The 12,464-nt window shown below is 35.1% G+C and overlaps 1 protein-coding gene across 1 annotated transcript; it reads left to right on the forward strand.

The window, feature by feature from the left end:
- Positions 1–460: 460 nt before the first annotated feature.
- Positions 461–3,532, forward strand: LOC111383761 (auxin-responsive protein IAA16). Its single transcript, XM_023007910.1, has 5 exons — positions 461–870; positions 2,199–2,428; positions 2,536–2,671; positions 2,791–2,852; positions 3,125–3,532. Exons 1-5 carry the CDS (start codon positions 632–634, stop codon positions 3,160–3,162), a joined length of 705 nt encoding a protein of 234 aa, XP_022863678.1. The 5' UTR covers positions 461–631; the 3' UTR covers positions 3,163–3,532.
- The last annotated feature ends 8,932 nt before the right edge of the window (positions 3,533–12,464 follow it).

The raw sequence follows: 12,464 nt of genomic DNA on the forward strand, positions 1-12,464 counted from the left end.
AAATCATCGCAACATTGATTTCTGTAAATAAAATTAGATAAAGAAATAACTAAAATTAAGTTAAAGTGTAGTTATCCTATTTGATTAGTTATTTTGTATTGCTACCCTTTACATTTTCTCAATTCATCCATGATTATTATTATTATGTAATATTTAATGTAATGTGATTGTTGGGAGCCTGGGACCTTTATTTTTGTTTTAACCTTTTTTTATTATTATTAATGAAAATAAATAAATAAAGCAAGTGCATCCGAAAGAAAGGCCAAAGAACCAGCCAGCTGCTCTGTCCCTTAAACTCGATACACTAATGCATAACATTATGTCATTAATTACGTCACTCACCCGACAGGATAGGGGCTATTTCGACAATCCAAAAACTCAATGTGGCAGCATCTCATCCGTCCAAATATCTAAGCCAAATATTTTTTTTTGCCAATATATCATTGGGCGGTGCTGTGCACACAGCAATTTCCTATATCATTACCCGTTCCTGCTCCACTTTCTTTTCTTATTATCTGCTAAATTCGCCTTTTTCTAGCACTGTAATCGCTCGAATAAGTTTTCAGAACTGCACGCAAATTTGAGGAAAAAGAAAGCGAGAATTAGGTCTTATAGGTCAGGTTGTGGAGAAATGAGGAGCACAATGATTGATTTTGAGAAGACGGAGCTCCGCCTGGGGTTGCCCGGAGCCGGAGGAGGTGAAAATGAAGGAGAAACATCCAGAAATAGTAGCGGGAAGAGAGGATTCTCGGAAACTGTTGATTTGAAATTGAATCTGAACTCTAACAGTTCTGATGGAAATCAAGTTGAGGATATGAAACAGAAGAATATAATTCCGGCTTCCAGTGATTCTGCTAAACCACCTACCAAGTTAGTACCCGTTTATCTTTCCTTTTTCTTTGGATTTTTCCAGAGTAATGTTATTCATGTAGAGGAAGATCCAGATTTTACGTCTTAAATCATGCTTAAAAGTTACTTTCCGGGATATTAAGTTAAACCTTATTTTGTTATTGAAAAATGTAGCATTTGGAAATTAAAAAAGGTGTTACAGAAATGGGAAAATAAAATAAAATTGTTAAATTTATCGGAATAATTTGTTGATGTTATATACTTGATCCTTGAATTCTCGTTACACTTTAGAAGAATAGTCATTTATTATGATTCTTTCCTCATTTCTAGTGTTTTTTTTTTTCAATGAATAGTTTGATATCACCCGACGGATGGTATCGTACTATTTGTATTTATTCTCAAGGGATAAGAAAATGTGTCCACTTTTAAAACCTGGCTGAGGCTCCTGTCAATATTCAAGTGGGCTTGATAATATCGTGGATAATCCAATAATAAAACAAAAAACATATGGAATCTTACTTTTTTAACACCCATAGTTTTAGTGGAGGAGACATTCGCCTTTGAATAATTGTGTATTCAGTAAAGTAAACGTGAGTAGATTTGGATAAGACACCATGAATGCTATACTAGTTGTGTGGCAGCTGAGATTGGATAGAATTAGACTTGGATCAATTTCTTAGTTGTGTTAAGTTATGTCTAATAGTATTGAATCTCGAATAAATAGAAGGTCATTTTATAGGGCGTGTGAAGTATAAAATTTACATACCATCAACTTGAAACAGAGTCCTGCAAGTTTAGAACAAGTTGAGGGCGTAAGAATTATTGAGAAGAAGCATTGTCATAAATAGGTACTCATATTTAAAAATTTCAACAAGAAAAATTAATAACAAGTATAAAATTAAATTTATGTTATATAAATGAAGAATATTAAAGAATTTAATCAACATATCGGCGACATGTTGGGTTGTTACTTTTTAAAAAAATATCATGTCGTCATATTAGACATTTTTTTGTGTCGGACACACGTATCCGTGTAGATGCATCATAGAGCACTGTTATGTCCGTGGAGAGGAAAAACATACTTCTGTACTCAAAGTAGAACAACTTGAACTGGTCTTTAGAGTTTATTGCTACACTATTAGAGAAATTCGGTTCACCCCTCAAAAATGCTTGAATCATGTAGTTTGATTAAATTCAATAAGAATCCCAGTAAATTTGGAGCCATTTACATGAATTCGTTTGCGTAATTAAATACGATCGATTGCTAGATCTGATGTATTGAGAACTATTTTATTAACTTGAAGTACAATAAATGATAGTAAATTTACATGGGACTTCTGAAATTTCAGGGCCCAAGTTGTGGGATGGCCACCAGTTAGATCGTTCAGGAAGAACATCCTTGCCGTCCAAAAGGATACCACTACCACCGATGTCAACAAATCAGGTGGCAGCCACATGGCATTTGTCAAAGTCAGCGTGGATGGCGCACCTTACCTCCGTAAAGTGGACTTAAAAATATATAAGAGCTACCAACAACTATATGATGCCCTAAGCAAAATGTTCAGCTCTTTCACCATTGGTAAATAAATAAATATAAACATAGGGAATTAATAATATTCTTTTGACTAATAACACAAAATATTTAACCAACATTATCCTAACAGAAAATTGCTGCACTTGACTTAGGTAATTGTGGTTCTCAAGGACTAAAAGACTTTATGAATGAGAGCAAATTGATTGATCTTTTGAATGGTTCTGATTGTGTACCTACTTATGAAGACAAAGATGGAGATTGGATGCTTGTTGGTGATGTTCCGTGGGAGTAAGTTGTTCCTACATTTTCAAGTTTCTTTTGCTTTCTTCTTATTTTTATACACAGTAGTTAGCAAAATTTACCTATGTGAATTAAAAACACTTAACGCATACTCCTTCTCTAACCAGGATGTTTGTTGATTCGTGCAAACGCATACGTATAATGAAGGGTTCAGAAGCCATCGGACTAGGTATTACCCTATAACTAATGAAATTAGAGCATGTTTGGGATGCTTGATTGGATGAAATTGAACAAAAGTAGACAAGATTGATGAAACTGTTTAGTCCTTGTCTAGTCGAGCTTACCTAACATGCCCTGTAAAGCATGGCAATTCGACATGTACATGCCTGATAAAATTGTTGTGATTCTCTGTCACTGTGAAACAAATTAAACAAAATCGATCTGTCTTTATTTACTTGAAAGCTTAACTGAAGAAACATACTCATTTGAATTCCAATGCAGCACCAAGGACAGTTCAAAGGTGCAAGAACAGATGCTGAAACCATTTCCTGCAAATCCTTCACCATAGTTCCTAGCATGAATGGCTCGATCGGATGATGGCTGGATCGAGCGGGAGCAAGCCTTATGATTGATTATGTCTGTGGTTCTGTTTGACCAGTATATGTATCTGTATAAATATATATACACTTTTTTTATTTAAGGAAAAAAAATTGCATAGTGGAATCTAACTCGACCATCTTTAGGTTGTTGTCCGCTACAGTCTTGTTGGAGTACTTTTTTTCTTTTTAGCATGCAATTGTGTTTATTCTCCACAAATTCGGTTTACCCCCACTTTATATTTTTATGCAGATTCTCATCTTGTATCATGTCTCTTATAATTAATTAATGAACTGTAGATTATCAAGAAAATATTTCATAGGTGGACTGAACCATTTTCACATTGAGGTATTTGTATGTGGTCCATTTATACAATTGTTGTTTCTCCAGTAATACCCCCAATTATTTTATATCGTGAAGGAGCAATATAGATGCCCAAATTATTTTATCAGTCCAAATTTAATTGAAATGTGAATTTTTCTAATTGTTGATTTTTTATTTATAGTTATATAATGTAAGATGAGAATTTTGTATGTATATATAGATAGATATATAGATATATGTATAATTATAAGCATATGTATGTTAATATTTTAACGCGTTTTTATCTTGGAATTTCTCTCTCTTCCACTCAAATTAACTACCTTTAAAAAACTTTTGCATTCTCACTTGTCATTCCATTTCCCCACTTAACTAATAAGAAAGATTCCATAAATTCCTTTATTTATTTAACATCACCTCACGATTTCTTTCATTTTAACATTTCATAACTTGTCTTCCCATATTTTATTACTAATTTTCTTTCCATATTTTTGGTGTATCAACACTAGAAGAAATTGTCCATAGCATTTATAGTACATATTTTATCTTGGCGTTTTTCCTTTAGTAGAAACGCATTTGAAGATTACAAGGTGGGATAACGACATACAAATGGTTTTGTCTTGTTTAATATTTGTTATTTCATATTGATAAATATTTTACTAGTGATATGATACGCGATATGATGGATATGGCCATCCGGTGCAAATGATATAATATGGTATGAGCTCTTATCAGTAATAAAGATATGATATGACAGTACGATTTATTTTGATATATGAATGTATAAATATTATCCGGGTTTGTACTAATATTCGTATCTTATTGAGTATTATCCACCCTATTTCCTCTACCGCACAGGTTAGTATGGATCACGTTGGAGTTTGACGGTTTGATGGTGTGCGCGTGCCTCATTTCATGGGGCTAAAATTTAAGCAACTAACTTTGTTTCTTTTAATTAATTGCAATATGCATTTTTGTTTAATTAAATTGTTGTATGTATTTATTTGGATAAAACCGTCTGTCTTCTAGTGGATAATGTCTAGATTGCAATTTTATAAATTAAATTTAGAATCAAATGTTTGGTGTAAATTACATTATTTTCCTTCTAGCAATATCGCTGCTTAAAGTATCTGGATTTTTGTGCTTACTCCCAAGCTCATTTCCAATTAAACGTTAGTTGGCTGCCATACTTGGGCACTATAATAAAATCAATAAATCTAGATGTACAGAGGACTTCTTACAGTAGCTGTACAGAAGTTTAAAACATTGCCGACGTGGCAGAAGGAAAAGAGGGAAAACTTTGGTTTTTCTTTCATAACCCGCCAAATTCTCTCATTCACTTACCAAAATGGAAGCCCCAAAGCTGAATTGAATCAAACACGCTGCTGAACCACCTCTCGATTCACCATCAAAATAAGAACTAAAAAGCTCCACACACCACCGACCTTAAGAGCACCGGAGTTGGAGCTCCAGTTCTTCTCCGATACCATTGGAGCACCGGAGCTGGAGCATTTTCCGGGTTTGAGCGACCCTCATTCTTTCCACTAGTGCAAGCGAGTTCACTGTTTTCTCCAACCGGAGCTGGATCTCCACTTCTTCTCCAACCTGCAGAGCACCGGAGTTGGAGCATTTTTCGTGTTTGAGTGACCGTCATTCTTTCCACTGGTGCAAGCGAGTTCACTGTCTTCTCCAGTGTAGCGACGATTTCCTACCCCAGAGACGGTAATTGCCCAAATGTAATTTCTATGCTATGATTTTTGAACACACCACAGAACGTTTCTTTGTACATTTGGGGATAAAATTAATCCTGTCATTTTGAACACACACCACAGGAATGAATACACCGTAATATGCTGTCAAAAAAATGTATGAATGTTGCTGGAATATGTACCCTCCTATGCAAAGGAATGAACACACACACACACACACGTAAATGAACGCCATATATTAGCAAAACCTTCATATGCAACTGAATGCCACAAAATATCTATCTCCATATGCTAATTTGAAGGAAATTTTTGAAAGTTAAAAAAATAAAGTGCTATTAAGCACTGTAATTGATCGCTTTGACGTTGCTATGGTTTGAGACATTTGTTTGCTTAACAAAATTTGCTGCGTGAAATCACATCCATGTTGGCTTAACAATGTATTTATTATCTTGTACATCCAATTTGGTTGCAACACGTGAAAGTATGGAAGATGTGAATGAAGACCCTTTATTGTTGTCTGATGATGAGATAGTTGGGGATAATACCAATTGTATGGAATGAGAACCGTTAGGAGTCATTGCACAAAAGTTACAACTCCGCAGTTGTCGAAGCAGGTGGATATGAGAATATGACTTATGTTGAAAATGATTGTCGCAACTATATTGAACACGTGAGACAGTTACGACTTGGAGAAGGAGACGCCGTAGCTTTACAACCTACTTTTCAAATATGCAAGCACGGTGTTCGGGATTTTATTTTAGTATGGATTTGGATGACGAGTCACGGCTTCAAAATATATTTTGGGCAGATAACAGATCTAGGCAAGCATACAAAGAGTTTGGTGATGTTGTTACCTTTGACACGACGTATCTTACAAATAAGTACGACATGCCTTTCGCTCCTTTTGTTGGAGTTAATCACCATGGACAATTAACATTGCTTGGTTGTGGTTTGTTGTCGAACGAGGACACGGGTACATTTGTGTGGCTGTTCAAGACATGGCTCAAGTGCATGCATGGCCATCCTTCCCACAGAATAATTGCGAATCAAGATAAGGCTATGCAAAATGCGATTGAGATTATTTTTCCAAATACAAAACCTAGATGGTGTTTATGGTATATTATGAAAAAGTTGCCAGAAAAGTTTGGTTATTACATTAACAAAGGTTCAATTTTCTCATCTATACATGGATTGGTATATGATTCCCAGAGTATTGCTGAATTCAAAGAAGGTTGGAGAACGATGGTTGAAAAGTTTGAATTGCATGACAATGCTTGGTTGTCGAGCTTGTATGATAATAGAAGACGTTGGGTACCGTGCTTTTTGAAGACAACATTCTGGGTAGGGATGTCTACAACACAACGAAGCGAGAGTATGAATGCATTCTTTGATGGATATGTACATTCGAAAACCTCATTGAAGCAGTTTGTGGAATAGTATGAAAGAGCACTTCGGAGCAAGGTCGAGAAAGAATTCCAAGCTGATTTTAGATCATACTCTAAAATGGTGCCTTGTGCAACTGCCTTCGAAATGGAAAAGCAATTTCAATCGATTTATACAATATCCAAGTTCAAGGAAGTGCAAGATGAGTTCATAGGGAAGGTGTATTGTGATGTCATTGCAGCTTCAGATGGATGTTTTGGGACAAAGTACGAGATTCGGGAGTCTTAGTGTATCCCGAGGACAGAAGAAAGAAAACATATTTTGTGTCGTTTCGAATGGACACACGTGAAGTTCTTTGCAGCTGCCATTTGTTTGAGTTCCGAGGGATTATTTGTAGGCATGCAATTACAGTATTAGATCGTAATGATGTCATGATAATGCCGGATAGGTATATAGTCAGGAGATGGAGGAGAGACGTCAGTAGACCACACATAAGAGTTGCGGTGAACTATGATGTGTTGGCTAGTACTCCAGAACAAATTCGATACAATGATCTGTGTAAGACATTTTTAGAGTTGGCGGACCTTGTTGCAAATGACGAAAGACGGGCTTGTGCGGTAAAGGATTGGATAAAATCTCAAGCTGCAGAAGTGAGGTCTTTAAATTCGAGTAATGGTAGTAATGTTCAATCCCAGCCAAGTATGCATTTACTAGGCCAACGTAATAAGTCACGAAGTCCTAGCGGCGTGAATGTATTAGATCCTATGACATCGAATAGAAAGGGCACGCCAAGGAAACTTCGGAGGAAAAGTGCGTTGGAGTCCACTTCAAAGAAGGCTAAGGTAAGTTGCTTTACTAACCTCGTCAAATAGAAAAGGAGCTTCGCTACGAAATCTAATTTCTTTCCATGTATATGTACAGGCTACTTCGACTAAATCCAAATGAAAGAGACCAGCCGTTGGCCGTATTGATATGGAAGAGGCTGCATCGGACCTTCAGTTATCTGGACAACTTCATGATTCTCAGCCGACCCCGTTTTCATATTCGCAACTGTTGCTGGTAAGTTTACGATTTTCATTTGATTAAATTTTACTTCATGCTCACTTCAAGTTCCATTAACGTTGTCATATGATGCAGGGTGATGTCCAAAGCCAAGTGTGTGCCCAACAGTTATCGTCATCCATTTTTATCCCTCCGTTATCTACTAATGTCATATTCAATGCCCAAGGTGAACATGTGTTGATGCCATATCATACGTTAGGAACTTCAGCTCCATATTTTACTCAGGTAAAGGTTTACTTTGTTTCCTATGCATTTTGGGTGAAAACATTAAATGATCACTGATAATGAAATGTCTGTATTCTATTTTCAGCTCCATGGCGGAACTCATTTCCCAAGACCTTCCCACATTGCAGACGACCTTGCTCGTATTCGGCCAGTGGTTTCAAATTACAATGATGATGAAATCTCGTATGGGAAGTGAAATGGGAGCGAAAGCCATTGCATCCCATGTGAACTTCCTAAATTATAAACATATGTGTGGAACTCGATTTTTTTGTCATTCTTGTGTTGGTTTTATGTCATCCCATATGTATTGATAAACATTTTTAGACATCCCACAGGGTATTTTCCTATCATTTTGTATGACTATTGTTCATTTTCAAATTTTGGTTGACCTTTATAGCGTCCAGTTATATGTTTATATAATATGGAATGGTCATCAATGTTGTCGTTTGGATTGTTTTGTACAATAGAAATTCTGAATTTTAGGTAATCAGGAGAATGTCTGGGATATTACTTATGTTCTCTTCCATGGGATGATTTGCTTGTTCAGCTGAAAACAACCTTTATGTATTTTTTTTTTCTTGATTCTAACCAAAACTTGGCAGCACATTCTTTCAACGACCAATCTTTGCAATTCAGTGACCAAGATAAGTAAAAATGCCATACACAATTTAGAGAGCAGTTTGGAAGAAAATTAGAATTCATTCATCATGGTTTACACAAGTTTTTCAACACCAACTACATATTTCAATAACAGGAAGTCCCATGCCTTCCATACAAAATGCACATCAATACTTGATTCAGGCTTTCAAGATGCAAAATGAAGCCTTACACATTTCAATTGCACATTTACTACAGCTGCCACACACACACAAACAACCCATAACATGGTCCTGCTACAGCTAATACACACAAACAAAACCATAAAATTATCCTGCTACTTATGAAGCTCGGCCCTTTCCCTTTCCAGCCACTTCTGCAGTTTCCTTTCCCTTGCGGAATGTCACATTTAACGTTATCTAGATGTCTCATTTTTCAGCTATTCGAGCTAGGCTATCGAACAAGATTGGCAAATCTTCGTCAACTTTATCAATGGCTACAGGATTCACCACTTCATTTGTTATACTCGATTCACCACGTGATTCTTCATTCTCCACCAAAAAGAAATAGCCACAATTATTACTGCACGTTCTAAATAATCGCCCCTTGGTTGTCTATCTTTTTTTCAACTTCAAAGCATTTCTCCCATCCCCATGGACACCATGGACATCCTCGTTTAACTGGACAATCATTGAAGAAGTGCTCTGTACTTCTACAAGCGTGACAAACACCAACATTCTTCTGTCTCATCCTGTACACGAATCAAACACCAATGTTATCAGCAATTCTACTAATCTGACCAATTACACTAGTATCTCGAAAGAATTTACAGAGAATATAAGTGTGAAATACTGAACAAGCTTCAAAAGAAACTTACTTCACTTATGCCTGTTGTGGACTGATCGACTGCTGCTAGTGGAGGTCTGTGGGGCATCTGTGAACAAAGGTGAGGAAACTCAGTTTTCTAGAACTTATATCACTTACAGTTTGGAAGGAAAGATACTTCACTTACAGCTTGGAAAGAAGAAAGAAGCTAATGTTTTTCACAAATTTGGGGTAAATTATGCCGTTCCAAAAGAAGCCCCAAACATCTGTATTTGATAACTTTGGGGTAAATTTCAGAAGAAGACCCACACAACGAAGGTGAAGATACCTGGCTCTTGTGGACTGACTCGCTGGTCGAAGGTTGAGAAGAGTGCGGCGTATGTGATGGCGGTGAGGAAGAGTGCGTTGTTTGCGACTCTGGTGAAGAGGAAGGAGGCGATTTGACTGGGGGTTCGACGTGAGATGTGCGCACTTTAATGTCGCCAGACAGAGGTTGACCGCAAGTGGGCACCGGAGGAGATGAAGTGGGTCGTTCTTAGGGTTCCCAATTTTGAACGGAGACGGGAAGGAGAAAAATGAGGGATGATGAATGTTTTTATTTTTCAGCCTTTTTTTCTCTTCCTTAAAAAGTCTCCAGCTGCCACGCCATTTTGTATGGCCTCTGTAAGACGAGTTTCTGTACGTATAGCGCGACCGTAATAAAATATATATTGGTAGAATTCAATATAGTGTGTTTTTGTTCCGTCAACATTTCTTAATAAACGGAACATATATATTAAAAGTTATACTCACCGGCACGACACTAATTTATTCTTTGATAATTAAATAGTAGTTTGATTTCTTTATAGTCTTGTTTTAAATTTTAATACGAAATTGCATGTTAACTCGTATATTTTAAAGAAAGCTTTTGATAACGATTCATACTAATTTTATCCAAAGAAAATGGGTCGTTACATCTCCAACCTTGGCAAGGGAGCAAAAACATCCCCAATTTATTAAATCGGTGAATCGTTAACTCTGATATATTTTCAGTCCGTGAGCAATTGGAATGAATCAAAAAGTTTTGCAATTATAGCATATGCCTTACAATTAATTAATTAGTACGAGGTTGCTTTGTACTTTGTTTGAGATTTTAATTTGTGGTGTACATAAATTGGCGTTACTTAGGATGTTATTTATGTCATATTATTTATGACCATTTAAGGGTGGTATTATTTACACAACCTTCTTTCATTGGTATACCACATTTTTTTAATTATATTTATTATCATATTTATATTCTTAATTTTTTTCTTCATCACATTCTTATTTTAACATTACATTAATCAGAAAATTTTGTTCTTAATCACGATTTTCGTCCAAAAATATTGTTAACGTGCTTTAAAATGAGGGGCCAAATATTTAATGTTGTTTTTGTATTATTATTTATTTTGCTTATTTGAAAATACAATAGATAAATGAGTATTTTTACTCTGTTTAAAGAAAATTTTGAAGAGGCGCCATAACCAGAAAAATTAATTACTATTTTGAGAATAAGAAAGTGATAAAAAAGTTTGAGACATAAATGTGAAATATGTAAATGTTATGATTATTTTATGCAATTAAAATATAAAATTGTGGTGTGAATATATTTAGCATTTAATAAACAAAAATGTGGAGATGAATCAACAAAAGTCTTTGGGATTATGACTGCCCTTTCTTTTAGCTAACCAAATGAGGGTAATGTGCTAAGTTTTACGGACAGAGGGTGTGAACGGGAGATTTTTATAAATGGCCTGTCACTATTCATTTTTGATAAAATGTCTATAATACCCTTAATGAAAGGATTTGTCATATTTTGCACAAGATATCCTTAATTTATTGGGATAGTTCTAAAATTCCTCTATTTCTCTCATTTCGAGTTTTAATATATAATTTCATCCTTTGATCTAATAAATTAGCATAGTCTGTAATATAATTGTCATGTAATTTACTAAGATTATCATATTTTTTAGATGAAATATCCATAGTCTCTAGTTGGGCAAAAATATTTCTTATTTTTTCTAATAGTTTTTCTAACAGATTATCTAATCCTTTAATTGTATAACCTGACATTATTCAGATAATTCCTTACAAACTTTATGAATAATAATAATATGTTAGATAAGTTTTTTGCAAACATGAAAAAATAATCCCTACGATTCTTTCAAGATATTAGAAGAATTCTTTCTAAATTTAACAAAGACAATAATTTTACCTTACTTTTGATCTTAAATCTGTATTCTTAGAATCGAGTGACCTTCAGGCTCTGAATCTGCAAACTGCTCCCTCAAACGGCCTCTTGCCTCAATGGGAATTCTGCTATTTCAGCTTCTTACCCTCACTGTATCTTTTCTTAGAACTAAAAATAAAGATCTTAAGTAAAGAAAATTCTCTCTTTGTTAAAGTACGAAAGAAATTTTCTTCTTCAATCTATCAAGAATCTATGGGATAGGAAGTTTAGAAATTCATGTCTTTCTAATATCAAAAAATTGAAATTTTATTTCTATAATGATTTATACAAGATTTCTATTGTATACAAGGGGTTTCCAGAAAACTGGTTTTGAAAGTTTAAGGAAAGAGAATGGTTTCTAACTCGAGATATCCCATTCTTTCCTCAAAGACCTCTATTTATACAAGACTCGAACTCACTATTATTGATCTATTACATCATTGCATACATCAGAATTTTGAAAAAAGGCTCACATGCATCTCCATTCTTTTCCTCCTGGGGTCTACATTTTCACATGCATTTTTTTTCTTTTTATCAAAGTGGCATCTTTTCTTCTATTATTGCCTTGTCATCTTTGGCTTCATATGCAGCTGGCTAGATGCTCTTCTATTATTGTTTTTCCATCTTTGTCTTCATACACAGCTAGTCAGATGCTTTGGTAGTGGTAGGTTTTTTTCCATCCATCAATCTCTCAATTTTGTCTACATGTGGGGCACTCCCTCAATCTGCATGATTCTTGGATTGTTGATGGACTTCCATTAATTTGATGAGTATCAAATTTCTGGATACATTCTTTTAAAATAGTAGATTTTTCTTTTCCATTATTTGTAAGGAGTGTCCACCCTTCATATTGGCACAAGCATCTGAATTT

Source organism: Olea europaea, chromosome 3 (assembly GCF_002742605.1).
Source record: "Olea europaea var. sylvestris chromosome 3, O_europaea_v1, whole genome shotgun sequence".
In the NCBI taxonomy this organism is placed as follows: Eukaryota; Viridiplantae; Streptophyta; class Magnoliopsida; order Lamiales; family Oleaceae; genus Olea; species Olea europaea.